The 22,860-nt window shown below is 45.7% G+C and overlaps 1 protein-coding gene and 1 long non-coding RNA gene across 4 annotated transcripts in view; one reads left to right on the plus strand and one right to left on the minus strand.

Moving 5' to 3' along the window:
- The window catches only part of LOC149870861 (uncharacterized), a 58,631-nt gene extending 38,035 nt beyond the window's left edge, over nt 1-20,596 (plus strand). Inside the window, exons 4-5 of the mRNA XM_090037003.1 lie at nt 17,476-17,553; nt 20,153-20,596. Of these exons, the coding sequence (XP_089893129.1) occupies nt 17,476-17,508 (33 nt within the window). The 3' untranslated portion in view covers nt 17,509-17,553; nt 20,153-20,596. The remainder of the gene's footprint in view (nt 1-17,475; nt 17,554-20,152) is intronic.
- LOC149870862 (uncharacterized) lies at nt 3,943-10,305 on the minus strand. 3 transcript variants are annotated; one of them, XR_016440855.1, is made up of 4 exons: nt 10,196-10,305; nt 6,385-6,466; nt 5,216-5,344; nt 3,943-4,080 (listed from the first exon to the last, which is right to left on the minus strand). It is a non-coding gene; the product is annotated as an uncharacterized LOC149870862 (long non-coding RNA). The 3 variants fall into 3 exon arrangements; XR_016440854.1 differs by having other exon boundaries at nt 5,216-5,395; XR_016440856.1 differs by lacking the exon at nt 10,196-10,305 and adding an exon at nt 6,796-8,946 and having other exon boundaries at nt 5,216-5,395.
- Nucleotides 20,597-22,860: the final 2,264 nt, after the last annotated feature.

Genomic DNA, 22,860 nt, shown 5'->3' on the forward strand with positions numbered 1-22,860 from the left:
TTAAAGATCATGAGGAAATCTCTTCCTTTTCTAAGCAAGTAATGTGAAAAACTTCAAGGAGAATCTTCTCTCTTTGGTCATTAATCTACACTTATTTTCAGGTCTGATTGTGGAGACTGGAGTGCAGCTTTATAATCTCCATTTAACGTTACTGTTCTATAATAAGTTGTCCATTGTCCAACTCTCAGCCTGTGGGCTGCATGTGGTCTACAAGGGACGGATTAACACAGCTCCAGCCAAGCCACCACTCCTTCCACTCCCCATCTGCTGCTGCTGCCACAGTTCTTCATGTTCCTCTTCTTTTCTCCAACTTCAGCTTCCTGCCCCTGTGCCACCTGCATGGTACTTTGTGGCCTGCAGCCTGTGGCAGGAAGCTACCTTTGTTTCTCCCCAAAATCTCTGCTCTATGACATTTTGATTAGGATAGGCCCAGCAGAGAAGATACACCTTTACCCTGTCTCTTCAAGTAATCTGAGGTGGATACATTCCTGAGGGAGGGGGGAAACCTGCTCCCTCTCCTACCTGACAGCTATCTGGGGGAGGGGCTTCTACCTGGTGGGCTAGAGTCTGCCCAGCAACTACTGATGTGTTTCAAATTGGTTGGCCAACAGCCAACAGGTGCTGGCCTCCATTGGCCCAGGTGAATGAGGTCACAGGGGCTATACAAGTTAAGACTGCCCAGGAGGTGGGGGGTAGCAGCCATGCAGGGGACTGAGACTTAGAGAGGAGTTTAGCATCTAAAACTTGCTCTCTCCCCCATAACTCATGAGCTAGGAACAGCCTGCCTCCAAAGGGAATCTGCAACAGCCTCGGGATGATGCTTGTGAGTAAGCTACTCAAGATCTGGTTCAATATATAGCTGGCAGTAACTCAGATGCATGATCAAAAGGTTACCTCAGCCAGACTGTTTTGCTCTATGGGATTTCTATGAGATTGCTCTATCCTGTACCTGATTTTCATGCTACCCCCTGTAATCAATACAGTTCTTCTTTGTGACTGGTGTAGGAGACTTATTGAGGGGTGGGTCTGAATTATGCCTAAGAGGCCCCTTAGGTCTGCGGACTAAGGCAGACTTTCCTTTTTGGCCCCCAACTTGGGGAAGTGCCCCAAGTGCCGGTACTGGGTCAAGTACACGTAGGACTATTAGGACTGTGTTTCCCTGAGGTCACAGGGCCGAGAGTCCCTTCTCAGGGTGGTGGCAGCTTATGTTACCCCCAGACTAGCGAGTGTGCTCCAGGAAGGGGGTCAGCCGGACACAAGGCACCCCTAGGGAGGCACTCGGAGCCACCCACAACCCAAGAAGACTGCGTCCAGAAGGAATCTCCAACAGCCTCAGGATGATGCTTGGAAGTAAGCTACTCGAGATCTGGTTAGCTGGCAGTAACTCAGATGCGTAATCAAAAGGCTACCTCAGCCAGACTGTTTTGCTCTGGATTTCTATGAAATTGCTCTGTCTTGTACCCTATTTTCACCCTACCCCTTGTAATCAATACAGTTCTCCTTTGTGACTGGTGTAGGAGTCTTATTGAGGGGAATACTAATTTATGCCTAGGAGGCCCCTTAGGTCTGCAGACTAAGGGAGACTTTCCTTTTTGGCCCCCAACTTGGGGAAGTGCCCCAAGTGCCTGTACTGGGTTGAGTACCCGTAGGACTGTTAGGCCTGTGTTTCTGCAAGGACACAAGGCCGAGAGAGTCCCTTCTTGGCATGGTGGCAGCTTACGTTACCCCCAGGCTAGCGAGTGTGCTCCCAGACAGCCAGACATGAGGCACCCCTAGGGAGGCACTCGGAGCCTGGAAGGTCAGGTGCAGTGAGGTGGGTGGCTCAAGCCAGGAGTGCCCCCTACTGGCCTGCCACACAGCCCACATGGCATGTGGCCTCTGGCTGATCAGCTGTTAAACAGCACTCTTTTTTTATTATAGTTTCCTTGGAATCAGTGTGTTGGTGACTTATACAGAGTGTTTGACAGGAATTTTCTACTACAAGTTTGGGGGAAATTGGTGTAGACTATAGTCTATATTTAGTAGTTTCCAAGATTTGTTTTTATTAAGAGGGTAGGTTCCTCACAAATTTTCACATGTTATTTCCTGTACTAGCTAACACAATCTTCCAGCAATGGCCCTTCAGCTCTTTAGCAGGTACCCTTTTTCTTATTGTCCGTTCAGTGCCTCTTTTACAGACCCACAAACTCCATTTATTTGCAATAGAAATATGCCTAGAAACAGGTGTAATTTGAGATTCCAGTACTCATTATAAACATCTATAATCCATTAGAGTCAAAGAAGGTAGGGGAAGCTGAGACTTGCCTATCAATTTTTAGAAGTACAATTGGCAACTGCAAAATGCTAAGTTGATATAAAATGAACATTTGATTTTTCCATTAACTTCATTGACTGACTTTCCCCCTGTTTATGCTTAAAGCCACAATGTTAATTGCCTTGATGCAACAACTAAAATGCAGTTATTACTTGACAAAACCCATTATTTAAATGCTGAATCAGTTCCTTCAAGCTGGGCTGAGAGTTGTTTGGTAAATCAGTCATTAGTTCATTATGACAACCAAAATAAAAACTACCTTAGTCCCTTCACTCTTCTATTTTTTCATCAGCCCCACAAATTGAAATTCTATTGAACTAATTGTTAGTTTCTTGACTGCAGAACTGCAATTGTTAGTCATTTTCCCCCAGCAGTTTGGTGACCATAAATACCATCAGAAAAAATCCATTAATGCATGCCTGAGGCCTGCTGTGAAAGCTTCTTGCTTTGCATACAATATACAGTTAGAATTATTAATGTCCATTTCAAGAGTTAAAGCCAACTCTCAGATCTATATGGGGATTTTTTCCATTGGGCTTAATAGTCTGAAATGTGGCGGGGGGTTTGTGCAAAACTACAGAAAGACTTAGGGCTTTGAGAACAGTGTAAATCACACTTTTCTTAGCTGCCAACTAACATTAGAAGTGCCTGATGTCTATGCACACCTAAGTTTTTTAAAGTTATAGTTTCTCAGGTTCCTAAACCTTTACCTCTGGACATGTTAATAAGCATCTCTGTCTTCCCAGAACCAGCTCAGCTCTCTCATCCTATGCCCAAACCCTATAAAACCCATGAGCTAGGCATGTCTACCTATCTGGTGATGATCTGATTACTCATAAGGCAGAAAACCATCTCCACTATCATCTAAATCCAATCTCCTGCTTGGGGGGTGGGCTTTTTTTTTTTTTACGTTTTTTTTTTAAACACTTAAACCTATCGTGGCAGCTGTCTGTCCAGCTTTTTTTTTTTTTTTTTTTTTTAAAAAGGTTGTAACAAAATTTTCTCTGCACTTGTACAACTAGCTCAGTGCTTGAAAATAAGTTTTTTCTGAAGTTCAGCCTCACAATTTCTACCTATAGGGCAAACCTATTGCTTTGTGTAAGGAGAGTCCCACTTCTGGCAGTCATTTTCATGTTTGAAAACTGTTACTAAGTCACCCCTCATCTTATTTCCAGGGGAAATAGAACATTCCCAGCTCCTCCAGTTTTTCCTCAGGTGACTTGCTTTCTGACCTTCTTAACTGCTGGCATTTGGATTTTCTCCAGTTGCTCCATCTTCTTAAAATGTGCTTAGAAAAGTGGATGCCAGGTTCCAGATGAGCCCCAAACAATGCCAAGTAGAGTGCTACTATAAGTTCACAGGTTCTTCATAAGATGCTTCTATTAATGCGACCCAAGGTAGCTTTCTTTACAGTGCTTCTGCCAGCCACCAACCCTCCCCCCGCCCAAGCCCCCAACTTCCCTCATTCTTTTCTTGAGCATTTTGTTGTTCTTTTCTGATGTGAAGTACCTTACATTTCTTCTTACTGAATTTCATTTTTTCTAACTGTCCAATTCAAGCTGGAGGGAAAAATCCCAAACTATCCCTTAATTATTGGCTCAACCCTGTATTAATAATTACTTCTACAAGGGAGGAAGGCAAAAGTCAGGTCCAATATGTTTGAAGTTGTTGGATTCTTCATCTGTGTAACAGGGTGGCCTCCTCATCAGGTCTTCACCAGCTGCCCTGCTCCTGGGGTAACCGCCTGCTTCACTCTCCTGCTGCTCCTTGGTGGAAAAATATGAGAGTTGTTACTAAGGTGGGAGGCTACCCATTACTCGTCCTGCTGACAAGGGCCTCATACCCTTTCCGATCTCCCCTCCACCGGTCCCAAGCCTCACAGATGTTTCTCTGATGTTACTTCTCCAGCCTATGGCCATAGCAAACTGGGCACACAGTTGTAGCTCTTTTCTATAGCCCTGGAGGGTCACTCTCACATGTTAACCCTCTGTCAACAGGGTCCCGCTCACTCCGCTGGCTCTCACCCAGCCTCTTTAATACTGCCCTCTCTCAGGGGCCCCGCCTGGCCTCACCTGGCTTTGGGCTTAGCTTTTCTCACCTTGGTCATTCCCAGTGCAGTCTGGGTATCTCCCACTACCCTAACCTGAGCATTGACTGAGCAGTTGTACGACTGTAGGCCTATTTCACTCCTAGCCCCTCTCCAGGCCACTATGCCCTCACTGGGCCTTCTCATTTGCCCACACTCATGGGGAAGCCCTGCAACTAGCAGAAGACTATGTTGCTGCCAAGGCTGAAGGGGGAACCCCTAAAGAAGGAAAGGAATGGGAACCCTGCCAATCTCAGATGAGCAGAAGGAGGCTCAAAAGGGAGGAAGATGGAATTTCCTAGGGTCCCAAATCGGGAGGTTTGGAATGGTGAGCCACATGAGATTGTATGCTACCAGTGTAGGGAAAAGGGGCACCTGGCCCGTTTTTGCCACCAGAGGCTGCAAACTGAAGCTGCATCCAGCTACCCTCATGAGGGGAAAATGAACTGCAGCTTTGGGAGACATAAGGACCCACAAAAAAAACAAACCTAAGCCCTTGATTAATGTTAGGATTGGTGATGTGATAATCCCTGCAGTAGTCAACATGGCTGTACACAGACCATGGTAAGGGCAGATCTGGTCCCCCCACAGATGGGTACACCAGAGAATGCAGTCAGCGTGGTCTGTATACAAGGGCTTCCTACACATATGAAAGAAGGAAACTCCAGCTGACTGTACTGGGACAAACCGAAGAATTGACAGTAGGGTTAGCTGAAACCCTTCCCTGCCCCATGATGCTGGGTGTAGATTGACCCCATCTGTGAGAAATAGTGACATGGGTATTGGGAAAATAGCGGGGGTGAAGAGCATCTTACCCAAGAAATCTATTTTGGAGAGTCAGACAGTCAGGAGGAATAGTTAGATTTGGATCAGATAATTGGAGGAAACACCTTCAGGAAGAGCAGACCCAGGAACTGCTCTATCAAAACATTCTGTGGGAACATCTGGCAAAGAAAGAAGACAAGGTGCTGGACCCCAACCTGATGACAAAGAGCCTGAAATTAGAGGTAAAGGATGGCATTCAATACCACGTGGAAAGGGATGGGACAAATGGACCCGGGTATTGGTGCCCCACTCTTATTGGAGGACCCTGCTCTGAATGACCCATGCCCTCCTTACGGGGGGGGGCATATGGGGAGAGATGAGACAGAGGTCAGGCTGACCAGATGGGTATTCTGGCCTGGGATCTATAAAATGGTCAAGTGGTACTACCAGGAGTGTCCATCTTGCCAAAAGACCAGTGGGCTGAAATCACACTGAGCTCCATTAATGCATCTCCCATTGGCTGGGCAACGCTTTGATCTGATAGCCTTGGATACAGTGGGCAGAATTGCGTGGGATACCAGTCTTTGTGATTGTAGATGATGCTACCCAATTCCTAGAGGCGGTCCCGCTACAGTCTGTGACAATGCCCAAGATAGCCGAAGCACTGATGAAGTGGGTATCCTGGGTAGGAATTCCCCAGGAAATCCTAACAGACCAGGGAAAAAAATTTCATGTCCACAGTCCTACAGGGGGGTCTGCAGTTACATTGCAGATCAGACAACTCCAAACATCAGTGTACCATCCACAAACAGATGGCCTTGTGGAGTGCTTTAATCATACTCTCAAAACCATGGTCTGAGCCATGATACAAGGAGACCCCAGTAAGTGGGAAGAAATGTTGCCACCTTTGTTGTTTTCAGTAAGGGAGGCCCCACAGGTGTCTACTCAATATTCACCCTTTGAGTTGGTCTACAGGCACCAGCCCAGAGGACTAATTGACTTCATATGTGAAGGATGGATTGAATCAGAACCAGGTCAGTTCATGCCCCTGGAGGTGGTAACTGATTTTAGGGAGAGACTGGAGAAGGCTAGGAGCATCATGGAGGAAAACCTGGCATGGAACCAGGTAAGGCAGAAACACTTATACGACCATCACACCCGAGAAAGAGAACTTCAGGAAGGGGACCAGGTGCTGGTGATGCTACCAGATGATACCCACAAATTGCTGGCACGCTGGCAAGGACCCTTTCAGGTGGTGAGGAAGGTAGGCCCAGTGAATTATGAGGTGTTGAGGATGTAACCTAAATGAAGGAAGCAAATTTATCACATCAACCTTTTGAAAAAATGGCACCTACAGGAGGGGTGGATCATGCATAAAAATGGGGACCTAGATGACCTAGGAGGTCCAGAGCTCTCTCCAGAGGTGGGGAGTGTGGCAGGAAACCACCTTTGTTTCTCCCCAAAATCTCTGCTCTGTGACCATTTGATTAGGATGGGCCCAGCAGAGGAGACACACCTTTACCCTATCTCTTTAGGTAATCTGAGCTGGCTACGTTCCCAAGGAAGGGGGGAAAACCTGCTCCCTCTGCCTATGTGACTGGTATCAGCTACCTGGGTGAGGGGCTTCTACCTGGTGGGCTAGAGTCTGCCCAGCAACCAGTGATGTATTTCAAATTGGTTGGCTGACAGCCAACAGGTGCTGGCTTCCATTGGACCAGGTGAACGAGGTCACAGGGGCTATATAAGTTAAGACTGCCCAGAAGCAGCAACCATGTGGGGGACTCAGACTTGGGAGCTTTACCATCTGAAACTGGCTCTCTCCCCCATAACTCATGAGCTGCCTCCAGAGGGAATCTCTAACAGCCTCGGGATGATGCTTGTGAGTAAGCTACTCGAGCTCTGGTTAGATATGTAGCTGGCAGTAACTCAGATGCGTGATCAAAAGGCTACCTCAGCCAGACTGTTTTGCTCTATGGGATTTCTATGATATTGTTCTATCTTGTACCCTATTTTCACCCTGCCCCCTGTAATCCAATAAAGTTCTCCTGTGTGACCAGTATAGGAGACTTTTATTGAGGGGTGGGTCTAAATTATGCCTAAGAGGCCCCTTAGGTCTGCAGACTAAGGGAGACTTTCCTTTTTGGCCCACAACATGGGGGAGTTCCCCAAGTGCTTGTACTGAGTTGAGTACCCGTAGGACTATTAGGCCTGTGTTTGCCCAAGGACACGGGGCTGAAAGAGTCCCTTCTTGGGGTGGTGGCAGCTTGTGTTACCCCTGGACTCTGCAGTGGGGCTCGAAAGGCTTAGGCGCCCCTGGAGAGACATGTGGAGTCCGAAAGGTGTGGACGGACCTGGTGAGGTGGGAGTCTCAATGCAGGAGCTCCCCCTACTGGCCCGCCACAGGGAGGCACCCAGTGGTAGAGGATAAGCTAGAAAGAGACCAACAGGAGGAGATGGAGGAAATAATAAATGAATTCCAAGATGTTTTCAAGGCAACCCTGGGGGAGGCACAAGGCATCGAACACAGGATCAAGACTCCAGCAGGTTGCGTCATTTGAAATCAGTGGAGAAGATTACCCAGACATCAGTGGGAGGCTATTAAAAAGGAGATCAAACAGATGCACTGACTGGGGATCATCGAGGAATCGCAAAGCCCCTGGAGGAGCCCATTGGTGATAGTTGCTATGGTACACTCAGACTTTGCATGGATTTCCAGAAGGTGAATGGGGTAGCTGAGTTTGATGCGTTCCCCATGCCCAGAATAGACAACATGGGGGTCAAGGCAGAATCCAGGCAGTAACCAATAAGGTTGATACCCTGTGGCAATACACACTCCCCAAGACCTTGAAACAGCTGAGATCCTTTCTAGGGTTTGCTAACTACTACTGCCAGTTCATAAGAGATTTTGCTTGCATAGTAGTCCCACTTCCTAATCGGGGAAGAAAAATCCGGTCAGATGGAATGACCAAGTGGTTCAGGCCTTTAAAGACATCAGACATGCCTATGCCAGGCACTGGTATTGTATACCCCGAATTTTCAGAAAACCTTTTACCACAGCCTTAGGATCTATCCAGTTCCAAAAGGAGCACAGGGAGGAAAGATCACCTCCAGAAACCCCTTATTTCACTATCAAGCATGAGTGCTTAGCTATTCACTGCGGGGTGGAACTATTTAGGTATTAGCTGCTGGGAAGATGATTTATTTTAATAACTGATCATCAAATGGCTTCAGTCAGCTAAAACTGACAACACACGCTTAACAAAGTGGTTTTTAGCCTTACAGCCTTCTTATTTTTCAGTGAAGCACTGGGCTGGCAGGGGCAATGTAGCTGTCAATTTCCTGTCATGACCTGAGGGATGAGATCCTGCCATTCCTGACTCGACCCTGAGAAATGCAACAGAAAAAGGAAGGCTCATCATAGTTTTGTTCTTTTATTTTCAGACCAGACGGGGAAGGTGTGTAACAGGCCAAGGGCAGCCCTGTTCCTTTGCCCTGTTCTGACTCTCCCTGTGCTTGCAACTTTGTAACAAAGTGAATTACTTAGTGTACACGGTTGGGAAAACTTTCACCCTGGGTGCAAAACCTAACTGATTAGGAGCCAGCAGCTACTTAAGTCCACGGCAGGGGATTTTCCTTCACTCCCTGGGGCACAGTGTAGAGAGATTCAGCGGGGATGCCAGGAGCAGCAGACCCAGCACTGAAACAGCTTGCTGATAAGACCAGATGGCTGGGTGCAGGTAACCACAGTGACCAGTGTAGCAAGGAGATGAGGAAGAGAGGGGAAACTTACCGACTGAGAGAAGATCCCATGGAGAAAGGATCCACTGGTATGAGCAAGAAAGAGAGAAGAGAGTGGGACTGGAGTAGAGCTGACTGTCTTGAGGGAGTGGGCTGCATAGTGGTGGAGGGTGAGCTGTGAGAATAGCCAGGGTTCTCCACAATTTGTGTGGAATTTACTAACAAACCAATTTTCTTTTATCCTGCTTCTGGGGTGATTTACTATACCCTCTCTTGCTGGGGAATTAACTTCTTATTCTTCCATCATTCCAAAGTGTGGCAGGCAAGCCCTAGGGAGAGAGACTTCATTATTCATCCCCACCTGGCCAAACGTCTGTACCTCACTTGTTGCAGAAATTTGAAGTTTTGACATGAATGAAGCTGGGCAATCTTATCTTGTGTCCTGAGGCTGTATCAGTTCTTGCTTAGCTCCCTGCTACAAATTGCCATATGCAGTAGGGCCCAAGGGCCTTGGATTCTGAAGTGGGCCCCCTGCTTCACCATTCCTCCAGTGTGTGGATTACCTGCTAGTATCCCTGGTTAGAGCAACTCTGCCAGCCAGATCTGGCTCTTGAGTGGTATATTTTACATACCTGAAGTACAGAACTGGAGAAGACAAAAGGCATTGTCAGCAATCCCTCACTTTGAGGATGATCTCTATAACAGCTCTTGGAGTCTTGAGGTGGCATAAGATTACAGAAGACTGTATTGTCTCTTATAGTAGATGTGGTGGGCCAGTAGGGGGCGCTCCTGCATTGAGCCACCCACCTCCCTGCACCCGACCACCTTCCAGACTCCGAATGCCTCCCTAGGGGCGCCTTATGCTTGGCCGACCCCTCTCCTGGAGCACACTCGCTAGTCTGGGGGTAACATCGCCACCACCACCCCAAGAAGGGACTGTCTCGGCCCTGTGTCCTCGGGGAAACACAGGCCTAATAGTCCGACGGGTACTCGACCCCGTACAGGCACTTGGGGCACTTCCCCAAGTCAAGGGGGCAAAAAGTAAAGTCTCCCTTAGTCCGCAGACCTAAGGGGTCTCTTAGGCGTAATTTAGACCCACCCCTCAATAAGTCTCCCACATCAGTCAAAAAGAAGAACTTTATTGATTACAAGGGGTAGGGTAAACTAGGGTGCAGGGTTGAGCAATATCCTAGAAATCCTAAAGAGCAAACAGTGTGGCTGAGGTAGCCTTTTGATTACGCATCTGTGTTACTGCCAGCTAAATATCTAATCCGATTGAGTAGCTTACTCACAAGCATCTTCCAGAGTTCTCCAGTTTCCCCTCTGGAGTCTTGGGGTGAGAGAGAGAGCTAGATCCAGATGGTAAGGCTTCTCTGTCTCCCCTGCTTTGCTGCTGCTTCACCTCATGGCGGAAGAGAGAGAGCCTCTTTCCCCCTCCCAACCTATATAGCCCCTGTGACCTCATTCACCTGGTCCAGTGGAAGTCAGCCCCAGTTGGCTGTCAGCCAACCAATTGGAAATACATCATCTGTTACCAGGTAGATTCCAGCTCCCCAGGTAGAAACCCCCCACCCAGGTAATTGATGCAAGCCACGTAGGCAGAGGGAGCAGGTTTCCCCCCCTCCCTCAGGAATGCAGCCAGCTCAGGTTACCTAAATAGACAGGCCGAGGGTGCGCTCCCCTGTGTGCTGGGCCCATCCTAATCAAAGGGTTGCAACTCAGAGATTTTAGTCACAGTGTCACAGGGCAGAGATTTTTGGGAGAAACAAGGTGGCTTTCTGCCACAGTCGAAGCCTGCATTCGACATAGTTTAATGTGAGGAAGCTAGTACATGGAAACGTCATCATAGTGTGGTTGTTAAGATAGAGATCTAGACTCGGTGGCAAGAGAGAACTGTACATGACAAGAGACCTCCAGCTTCTTGTAGCTTTCTTTCATTTTTATAGCTGTTGAGATCCTGACATCATTGTCTGCCTGATCCACTGTTACGGACTTGGGGTTGGAGTATAGTTTTTCTGGAATCTCCCCTCAGGCCTGTTCATCATAAGTGACCCTGCCAGGAGTGTGAAACTGAATGAAATAGCTCTGAGGATCATTTGGATATATAAGCCTCTCCACCACTACAAGGTCTTGGTCCGTGGAAAGACAGACAAAAGGCAATCTCATGGCAAGGGCCAGCAAACATGCTTTGAATAAGTGGTCTGTGTTCCTGCTTCTGATTCAGAAATCCTGTGTCACACTACAATTGGTATTATTTTCTGTGCCTCTTTTTTCCCCATGCCAGCCTCTCTATCTGGAAAATGAATATGGTATCAGCAAAGGCCACAAGGCTGTTGTCAAGGGGAATTAAGTGGTGGTTGTAAAGAATTAAGATGCTATATAAAACCCCAGAGAAAACCTAATGAAGGAGTTAATTGTATGTTCTTAGTAGGGGGTGAATGGCAGGTAGTATACAAGAAATATCTATGAGTATCATGAATCAGGCAACCCGTCTATGGGTGGGGGGGAAGAAGGAGAAGTCATGTCCAAGGTGAAGATGGAGAAAAAATATCAATAGACACAAGTATTGCACCTAAGGAGAGGTTAAATACACAGATATAAAATGAGGAACAACTGGCTAGGCAGCTATGCTGTTGGAAAGGAAAGATGTTTACAGTGGGCTGTAAACTGAGTCAATGGTGCAGTGCTACTGCAAGAGAAGCAAGTCCTCATGCTGGGATAAGCATGTTAGGTCCAACAACTGTTCTAAGCTAGGATGGACCTTATGATCTTTTTTATGTTGACTCTGCTTTTATGTTGAAATCAGCTAGCCGTGTTTCTCAGTCCATGGGTCACAACTCAAAAGTGAGTTGCAAGAATATATGACAGGGTTGGTAACAAATTTAAAAGATGGATTCTCCTTTAAAGGAGAAAAATGTGGTAAAATGTGGGTTTCCCCTTGCAGGCTGGCAGAGTTCCAACCTGCAAGGGGTTGCCTGGGGGTGGGAGGAGGGCAATCAGGCAGCATGGAGATCAGCTCCTGGAGCTCCCTGCAGGTAAATCTCTGGGATGGGAAGGGGAGAGAAGGTGCATAGACTGTGTCGGGGCGGGGTACAGGCAACACTATCTCCTCTACAGGGTAGAGCCATGGCCTAAGGGGAGCAGCAGTTGGGCCATGGTGGCTGGGCAGAGCCACAGCCTGGTGCGCAGGAAGCAGGACAAGGTGAGGGCAGCATAGTTTCTCTCCCTCACCCCCTGTTCCATTACTCCTCACATTGCTGGCAGCATGGCTGGTGTGGGGGTTCTATCAATGGCTGCACCAATGAGTCTTGCCTCCCTGCTGTACCCTTCCACACTGAGTCCTGCCATGGAGGTGGCTTCTGCCTGTGCCTGCTGTGGGTGCACAAACCTGGGGGGCATGTGCACCCTCAGTGCCCCACACACCCCTGGCCCACACATCTTCTCCCTGTCCCACACATTAGGGAGCTGGGTCTTGGGGCCAGGGGGCAGCAGGTCAGGAGTGAGGGGCACCAGCAGGGTTGGGGGTATGTTGGTTGGGTGTGAGGGGCACCAGCAGGGCCAGGGGGCTGTTTTATACTTAAACTATTTACTAGGTCAGGACTGTTTACTAATGGATCTTGCTGCAAAAAAAGTTGAGAACCACTGAGCCAGAGGACATGGTTTCATTTTGAGCCCTGTATTGAATGACAAGGACAACTTGGCAGAGTCAAGTAGACAGCAGGATCCCAAGAAGAGATTTATTTGTGTTTTCTGCTCCTCTATGAAGAAGTTGGTCTACTATACTTCTTTCTTTCTCTCTGGGCTTCCCACATGCTGCTGTAGCAAAGTAGTATGGATGAGTTGTGGCTTACGTGACTGGAGGTAGCTGAGGACTTCAGTTTGCCCCAAAATAGAGATGCAGATGTGCCCCAACTCTTGTCTGAAAAATGAGAGAAGCACTTACAAAGAGTTTTACTCTAAAACCTGATGACATAGCAGACAATGCCTTAGAGAACTGAGAGTTTAAGTAGAAGTCTCCGTATCTAGGTCACAAATATGATTGTGAACTCTCAAAGCTAGATGTTAGAATGACTACAAAGGGAAATTGTCTGAACTCAGAAGAACAAGCTGTGGCACCATCATTGATGTTTACAGCTGCTTTAGATCAGATCCAGAAAAGACATTTGCTGCACCTAATAAAGAAAACCTTGCAAAAATTCCAGCTCCTGGAGATGAAGTCAGACAGCTTTCTGGAACTGTATCAAAAGACTCAGTGTGAATGCAAAGGAGAAGTAGCCACAAATGCCATCTTAGTTTAAAAAAAAAAAATGGTGAGAACACCATTCTACATTCGTATTTGTCTTTTCAGGACTTTATGGTTTGTTTGTGAAGATCTAGTGATGCAGAGCATCTGAACCTAATTCTTCTAACCCCTGATGCATTCCTGACTTTGGAATTTTACCATATCCATTTAATTCGGATAGTAATCCGCCCCTCAAGTAGTTACACCAAGACAACCGAGCTGCTTATTCAGAAAGATACATTCCAGAATAAAACTGTCCCCCTGTGCAGAGAATCCCAACGTATATGTACAAAGTCAACTATTTATTAGCTTAGTGGGACTCACATTAGACTGACACCTCAGGCTAACTTACTGCAATTTTATTCCCTCCTTTGTGGCAGGGCAGTGTTGGTGCCTTCCACTTCAAGGACTTAGCCAAGCAGCCAGCAGGTGCTTGATTGCAGTGACCATTTTAGATCTCTGGCTGCCTATATAAACAGGGCAGTTTGCTGTTGGCAGGCCAGGCAGTAACACTTCCTGGCTGCAAGGCTGAATGCCACACCCTGGAGGTAAGGGCTGGCGCTGTAGAGAATGATTTGGAGACTCCTGGTCCTGGGCATGACCTAAAACTGCACCCTGCCGAGAGTGGGTGGCCTGGTGGGGCTCTCAGTGGTGTGGGAGCCCCCAGGAAATGCCAAGCCAGTTGCCACCCCAGTGAAAGGTGGGTCGGAGTGCCTTACTAACCCCAGCTTCCACAACTGGGTGGGTCACCCCATAATAGGGTCAAGAAGGTGGGCCCAGATTAGAGAGTGGGCTATAGACTCAGAAACCTGACTTAGAATACCCTTGACTAGTCAATGGTGGGGCCAGGACCAGAACGGTCAAAAGGACCAGGGGCCCATTGTGAGGGACACCCAGAGCTGAGGGCCTGGGGTTTCAGACTGGTTTGGGAGGCAAGGCCAGGGCCTGTGTGGCCAAAGGTCCCAGAGGAACCATGCCCAAGAGGAGAAAGAGTTCAGGGAGCTAGGCAGCCTGGAATGAGGGCAGAGTAGTCCGCCTGAGTGGAGGGATCCAGTTGGGGTATGGATTGGAGGATTCTGGGACCCAGTGTGGGGCTGGAGTTTTTAACATCTGTGGATGCCAACTGCAAGGCTTGGGCTATGGTGTAGGGGAGCAACAGAGCTGCAGATGGTGCCCCCTGGCATCAGGGCAAGAAATGGGCAGCCCCTCTCCTAATTAGTATCCTAATTATATATCATCAAGGCATGGGAGGCAAGTAGGTGGGCAGTTGGCCCAGAAACAGGTGAGCGGGCCGATGACAGATCGGCCCCGAAAAGGCCCCCTGTTACACCCCATAATTCATCTTAGGCCTTTATTCCAAATTAGTCCCCACCCTATTTTATAGTGTTGGAGCAATTCTCAGCAGGTTTCTAAGAGTTTTGGTTTACTGATATTAGTAGAGCATCTCAAAATGTTTTACAAGAAACTGATACATTAATCTTAAAGACCAAATCTTTTAAGTCATCTGAATTAAAAAAGATTGGTTATAGGTACTAATTTTCTATGTTTGTGCACTTGAGCATATTTAATTAAACAGGTTTCTCTGAACAGGCTAATGTTGGGCAGTAAATAGTCCAAGTCTAAATTTACCTTCTTTGTTCTTAACAAATTGCTTTCCTAAAAATTGAGTTTGAGCCTCTAAGTGCATGTTTCCCTGTTGTAGAGCCATCTAGACAAGCAAATATCAGAAGAAGAATGTATGTCTTAGCATTGTATATATCTATTGGATTTCCCTCTCAGCCCAGCAAGTGTAAGTTATAGAAAATCAATTCTAATCTCTGATTTTGTTCGACTTTGACTAGACTAGCTCATTTTCAATCATCCGAAGTAGTTTTTTTCTAAGGGCATCATTGATGTAGGGAAATCACCAGGTGTTTATACTTATATAAATTGATGCCTCCCGGTACCTAGGTAATTCATATGCAAGAACAAATGTCCCTTGTATATGGAGTGTATTACTGAACTGGAAGTGAAACAATGTAATTTAGTTTTCTGAAAAGCTTTTATATTACTCTAAGGATTGATTTGAAAAGCTGAAAGTTATAACTATTTAAATGAGGTAAGGGATAGTAGATACGAGAAGGGGGCCATAATTGAAAACAGTCGCTCAAAGTGGCAAGAATTAACATGTCAAGCAACCCTAGTTATAACATTGCCAAATTATGTAATTTGAAGTCAAACCAAGTACAAATGTGTCGGAGTAAACCAAACAAGCCTTTTTTGGATTTATTGGGTTTGAACAGAATTCCTCACCCAAAGATTTGGGATAAAATAAAAAGAGTAGTTATAAAGCAGCACAACATTACAAAGCAAAGTAGTTACATGCAGTATGCTCAAGCTAATTTTTTGCATCTGTACAAATGTTGAATAGGTTATGGGGAAAATATCTGCTGCAAGTTTCCAGATGAATTTTCACATTTGGGCAGGAAGAATTTTCTTGTTTTTTGGTGGCTACCAGACAAGAATATAAACTAACTTTTTGTCACAGGATGCAATGAAAAATGCACAGAGGCAGACTACCCATGTAACTATTAGTCAGTCTTTTAAGACAGTCTCATTGGCATATACTGGACTGTTCTGTAAAGCTAATATATGCTGAAAGATTTGAGTGCTGCATTCAGCTTTATTCCTTTTCCTTTAGTATTTACCATTTTATTTTTTCTTCCCTGCCCATGAGCCAAACAGCCTCTTCAATTGAATGCATCCTGTTCTATACCTTTCTGTTCAGCATTTGGATGCTGAACTAAAAAGACAATTGGTTTAATCATATAGCTATGGAATGACCAGCCATCAGGGAAAAAGTTCTTCCAGTTTCCAATCAGAGTTGTCCCGTGCCATTTCCAAGTGTATCTAAAATGTATCTATATAACATGGTGATCAAATGGCAAGTCTATGTGAAAGTGTGACGTGGACCACTTTTTAGACCTGTGAAAACAAAGAAATGCTAGGTAAAAGTTAGCCATTTGCATACTCTAAATGGGCATGAGGTGTGACGGAATCAAGTCATAATCAGCATTGTCAGAGTATTGCAATATACCTCAATACTTGATTAGTTTGAGCAGTTCAGAGGATTTGTGCAGAAGGACAGAAACCTTTAACAAGTTCACTTACTGGCTACATGTAGATCTTAAAGAATAGCGAAGAGAGAACTGGTGCTTGTATGATACCACAAATGAAGGATTAGTGGTGGAGGTTTGTTTTTTCCATTACTACTTGTAGGAAGTCTGTCTTCATTAAAGGATTCCAAACACCTTAGTACGTTATCCTGGAACCCTGCCACATCTCTCTGAAAACAGCATTGTTTCATGCTAAACTATGTAAAATACTACAGAGATCCAAGAGAATGAGAGGAGATCACTGTTTGTCCCTTAGGCTACTAACAGATCTTAAATTAAAGGCATGGTGGGATCTGATACGTGATGCCAGCAATTGTGCCTCCTACATAGTCAACACTTGGGAGGGCATGGGGGGCACATACTCACCCTGAAATTGGCTCTCACCAGCCAGGAAGTGGGGAGCACCCCCTGAGAAGCTCTGGCAGCACTTCTAGTTTGCTGCCAGCACTTCCAGGGTCGGTGATCGGCTACTGGTGTCCCCCCCCCCAGAGCCAGGCCACATGTCACAGCCCAATCCTGGGCTACCTGTGCACTGGCAAGTAGCAAGCCAGATTCCCATGTGCTCCTGTGATCCTAGGTTCCCCCTGCACCAGCAAGTAGCAAGTCTGAGTCCAATGTGCTCCTATAGCTGTGAGTCCTGATCAGCTCACTGGAGCTCCTGGCCACGGGAGAGCATTGGAGACAAGGGCTCCCCTAATCTGGCAACAGTGGGAGCACACAAGAGCCAGCAGTTCCCCTACACTCTCCTGGGTAAGAGCCTCAGTAAGTTGACCAGCACTCCCAGCTGTGGCCATGCACTAGAACCTTGAATTGCTCCTGTGTGCCCCTGAGGCTGGGAGTGGTGGCTACCTGTTTAATCTAAGGTATGATGTGAACCAGCCACAAAGTTGTTATACATTTTGTGTAGCAACTTTGTGGGTTATTCCCTGTTTTATCATGCCATTAGTTAAATAAATGTGTGTTTGGGTCACTACTTAAGATGTGGTTAACCAGTCTTAAGTGTAATGTCTCTCACACGTCTTAGTGTAATTATTTCCAAAGAAACTGCCAAGCAAAGATAGGAAATGGCCAGGGTTCTCTGGAAACCTGGGTTTTCTGGTTGTTTTAAACATCTTCAAATTTTAATTTCTTCTAGGAGAAGACAACACCTTGCCTTTTGAAGTGTTAAAGAATATATATTTGGAATTTTGTGCAGTTATCTGTGAATTGAGAGGTAAGACAAAAGTTTGTCTGAGCTGATACCTTGTTTGCCAGCAGCTATATTTGTATAATTCACTTTGCTTTAGGAGCATTAGTTCCAATTTATATTTAGGGTAGGAGAAATAAGCAAGAGAGACATCAGTCAAAATGTTTTAAGCCGAGATGTAGGCTTAAATAATTTTTTTTCCTCAGACATGTGAGTTTGACATCTCCAGAGACCAAAATTGCCCAATTTTACTTTTAGATAAAATGTGAAAAAGAGGTCTGATGAAAAAATGGAAAGGTACTGCATTTAGTGAGAAAAATTAACAAGAAGGTTTATACAAAAAAGCATCACAAACCATCTTATAGCCAAAATTATCTGTATATTAAATTGGTAGCTTAATACAGACTTGAAATCAGGACTGACTGGGGCCTCTTTATCTACATATGGTAAAATGTTTTCAGTCTTTGATAAGCATGTATTTCATATTGTAGCCCTAGTTCCTGAAATCCTATGATTATAAAGCAATGCCTCCTTTACCTTAATAGTTATTGGGAGAGGCATACCATGAAACCTACAATTTAGAAAGCAAATGGAGTCCTTATATGTCAATATTTTTTTTTCCTTTAAGGAAGAGGACCAACTTGTCCCATGACTTCCGACTCCAAGCATTCAGTGAGACCTAAATGGTATTTCTGAATCCACTTAAATTTAATACAGATCTGTTTACAGCAGTTTCACAATGCCAGAAACTGGAATTTTTTGGGACCCAGAGTTAGTCTCAGCTTGCCAGTGGTAAAAAGCATCTTTAGTTTTCTCCAGGGTGCAAGTTACAGAAGGAAGAACTGCTTGGCAATTATAATGCAAAGCCTTTTGAACCCCACTACGATATAATATGGTGGACTACATCTACCTCTTCTCACAGGCAGTTCAACACCTCCTGTATTTAATATGTAGGTGAATCAAAGCCAGAAGCAGGCTGAAGCTTTACTACCCCAAATAATCATAATAAAAGCGAATGTTTGGCATGCTGAGTTCTATCTGCAGAGAGTGATTAATTGGATCCTCTGGCTTGGCTTCCATCTGTGAGGGTTTTTTTCTTGCACTTGTAATACCCAAATGCTTACAAGTCACAATCACAGACTGGGATCCTACTGTGCCAAGCATTGTACAAATTTAAAATAAGGTAGTCCCTGCCCTTCAGAAGCTAGAATCTCAGTATAGATGTGAGAAAAATGGACGCAAAAGAGGAGCACTTGGATATAATGAGACAATACTTGTAAATTAAGCAGCTGTCTTAACCTACTACCAGCTTAACCTCTTTGTAGGTGCCATAACAAAGGAGAGATTTTAAAGGGAGATTTGAAGGAAGATAATGAGATAGCTATGTGGATGTTTAGGAGTAGCTCCTCCAAGTATAAGGGAAAGCATGGGAGAAAGCATATAGGTGTTTAGTTAAGAATGTAACAAACAAGTGGTGGAGGCTGGCATCAATGGCTGAAGAAAGGTGGTGTTGACATCTTGATACCAAATAAGAGATGATAGATATGGGGCTAGGCCAGGGGTGCTGTGTTATATGGCCTGCGGGGCTTCCCACAGATATGTAGGGAGCCCAATGGGCTGTGGACCTGCATGCTAATCAGACCTGCAGGATGGTGCAGGGCCTGATTCTGGCACATAGGGCCAGGTGGGGGTGACACAGGGATGTGATACCAGTATGTGGGGCTGGGTAGAACTGGTATGGAGCCTTGATCCTGGCACGTGGGCCTGTGTGAAAGTGGCACAGTACCCCAGTCCTGGAATATGGGATGAGAGAGAAGCAGCATGGGACCTAAGGACCTGATCCCTGCACACATGACAAAGCAGGGACAGTGAGGGACCAACCAAGGCCTCACAGGATCCAGTTGTGTGGGCCTGATCCTGGTACACAGGTTCTGATTTGGCCCTCAAACTGCCCCGTGCTATTCTTCTGTCCTGAGAAGCCAAATGGTTGAGTTTTGCTGTGTTGGCTGTGAAGGACTTTAAACTTGTGAAGACTAGCAATTTAGCCTATTCAACTCAGTCAGTTGATGAGCTTAGAGCTCACTGCTCATGCAAAGCTCTGGCAGAAGTCCACACTGACTTGGCAGTGAGCTCAGAGTTCATTGTGCATGTGTGGTACAGCCAAAGTTGGCTGAATCGTACCACTCTTAAAGATTAAATCATGTTGTATTCCTCAGTATCTCCTTGAAAACCAACTACAAGTATCAGAAAACCGGAGTACTCTGATTATTTGCTGTAAACTGATCTTAAACTGGTAGGCTGTTGGAACTATGGAACACAATAGTTGGAACTATGTTGAAACAGTGGAACTCCTTCTAGAGAAAAGGAGGTTAGTATAAGGATTATATGACCATTGGGAAGGTAACATTACTGCAGAGATGTGCTAAAGCAGCAAAGTTCAAGTTCACATTTCAAATGCCTAAAGATTGGCTTTCAGATTTTGTCCTGTCATAAAACTAAGATCCAACCATGGAATGTAAAAGGAGATCTAGGATTTAGGATAGGATCATCTCTATTGTGTAGTAAAAATTAGTAGACTTTCTTCCACCGTAAGATGTTTATAATAAAACTTCCTATTTTGTTTCAGGCCATAAAATCTTTCTATTACCATCTTTGGAATAGTAACCTAACTAGTTGGCCATGTTTTCCAAAGAAAGGTGTCCTGGGGCCCAAGAAAGCAGGGAAAACTTACCAGGAGAGCGAGACAGGAGAGACACTGCAACGGAGGGAGAGCCCGCACGGCTCGTTAGCTGCGTCTGTGTACAGCTGCGGCCAGCAGCTGACGGTGACATCAGATGCCGGCTGGTGGATTTAAAAATGGCAGCCGCTGCTCCGGAGGCAGCAGAGGGCAAGGAGAGCAAAAAGCTGTCCGGGCCATCCGCGACGCTAGCCCCGCGGGACAGACGAAGAAGAGCCAGCATGCCAGAGAAAACAGTGGCTCGAAGAGAAGGAGTAATGACGGGATTGTCGGCGGATCAGTCTCAGAGTGTCAGATCGGGTGAGCGGAGGAAGATTGAGACAACCCTGGAGGATTCGGAGCACCCCGAAGTAAGTGCCGAGGCGGTGGGTACAGGAATTGCTGTAGAGGGGTGAGAGGCCGAAGGATCACCTGGTTGGTGAGAGATCGGGGCAGGATTGCCACGGAGAATAGAGGACACCGATTGAAGGATAAGGGGTACAGCTCTAAACAGCCGGGAGGCGTTACTCCCGGGCACTATCATAGGGAGCTGGTGGTGGGTCAGAGAGGTAGTCGGTACAGTAGGACCCTTTGAGGAGACACGTAGCACAGGGGTGTAGGGCGACAGGTCTGTGGCGAAGTATCTATTGTGGTGAGGCTAAGGCACCAATACAGGCTGGTGCAAAGGAACTAACGTCAGAGCAGGAGTAACCCAAGGGTTTTGGGGATAACTCAAAGACTAAGGCCGCTATAGAAGCCTGCAGGACTATCACTGAGCAGGCACGGGGAAGTGGAGGCCACAGGTGGCGTGAGGCCAGGGTGTAGGGGTGGCAGGAGCCCCATGTGTAACCGACGAGTCAGACCTGGGCCACCAAGGGACCCGTGAACTATCCCCGCCCCACTAGTGTAACAGCAAATCGTGGCAGAAGAGAGTAGGGTTGGCGACTCGGGAAGATGAACAACCACGGTAACAGCCACGCCCAGTAAAGGGAGTGGTTAACGACACGGAGAGTAAGACTCCTAGAAGTGACTCATGAAGGCCCGTCAGGGACAAAGGGCATCTGAGGTTGAAGTGTAAAATATACGAGAGTATATTGGAGGCATGTGTACACAAGATGCTACGTCACCATAATAACTAGCTATGGTGATGTAGCTTGTCACTGGTGATGTAGCTTGTCACTAGTGATGTAGCATCAGTTGGCATGAACCGTGATGCTGATGCTACTGAGCAGTAGTTCACTACTGCTGCTCAGTAGGGTTGGAAACAACCTGTGAGCCACTGGGACTGTCAGTAAGGTGGTTACTGTGCAGTTGGGTGCACATGTAAATGTCTTATGGGTCTCCTATCTGAGAGCTTGGCTCAATGTGTGTGTTTGGATGTTCCCAACTGTGATGTATGATCAAAAAACACAACAGGGAATTTTTCCCTTGACAACATGTATTAACATACTGTATGTCTTTAGGATTTTCTTTAAAATAAAAAAGCCAAGGCTACATTTGTTTTGGCCAATTATAATGTAAAAATTGTTGCCTCTCTGTTAGGGGGATTATGTATGGAACTTAATCAGCAGTTGTAAAGCATTCTGCACTGAGAACATCTTTCATGCAAAGCAAGAAAAAAATGGTATATGTTTATAACAATTTTGTAAAGCTCACAGCTGCTACTCTATTCAAGAATTTGTGCCATGAATAATGTAATATTCATTTGACAGTATGACTTTCCAGTGAAATCAAAGTGCAACATTGTAATGTATGTGCTTAAATCACATTTCAAATATCAGTGAAGCAGATAAAAAGAGAGAATGAGCCAACTTGCTATGGGAAGCTTGGATACCAGAACACTTTTCATTGTTCTGCTTCAAAAATTAGCTGAATTCAGGTATTTCACGATGGCTGGGGAAAGGTCGAAAAGTATTCCTATGTAGTTATATAGATTACAGAATATTGCACAAGGTGTTAATTTGGACATAAGCTTTATGGATAGTGGGGAGAAGGGCTTCTTGACTGATAAATCTCCTGGGTACATATTTTCTTGTAAAACGATTCTGGTTAATCCCTTTCTGTATCACATTTCATTGGCTTAAAATGAAATGACCCTTTCCCAATTTTGTACCAGTCTGAGGTTTCTAAACAGTACACTGATCTATCAAAAACTTCTTCATCCATTTGGTTTAATAGCAAGTGGATATGTTTAGTCCCTGGTTAAAGTGGATCAAAAGAAGAGGGACAACCCAGCAACTTTGACTGGCAAACTGTCATCATGGGTCTGGGCTGTAAGAGATCTCTCTGAGTGCATCATGCTAGGTCAGGTCAAAGTTGGGTATCTGTCCTCAAACAGCAAAATCATATGTTCATTTCTAGGCCAATTGATAGCAACTAAAGAAAACACAAGATGCCCTCTCTCCACCACACAAATAACCAATGGTCTTGTTTAGGTTCCCAATCTGAATCATGCAGGACAGTGTCCTGCACCTCAGGTGTGTGCTCTAACTAGTTGGTTATTCATGGGTGTCTCTCTTTGACTGAAAACCCTATCTTTGTTGACACTGGTACACATTTTTCTGTAGAAGGTCTCTATTTTGAGGAATCACCAGTACATTTTCTGATGAACTGTCATC

The sequence above is a fragment of the Crocodylus siamensis genome, chromosome 2 (assembly GCF_052110815.1).
Source record: "Crocodylus siamensis isolate JL-2025a chromosome 2, ASM5211081v1, whole genome shotgun sequence".
Classification (NCBI taxonomy): Eukaryota; Metazoa; Chordata; order Crocodylia; family Crocodylidae; genus Crocodylus; species Crocodylus siamensis.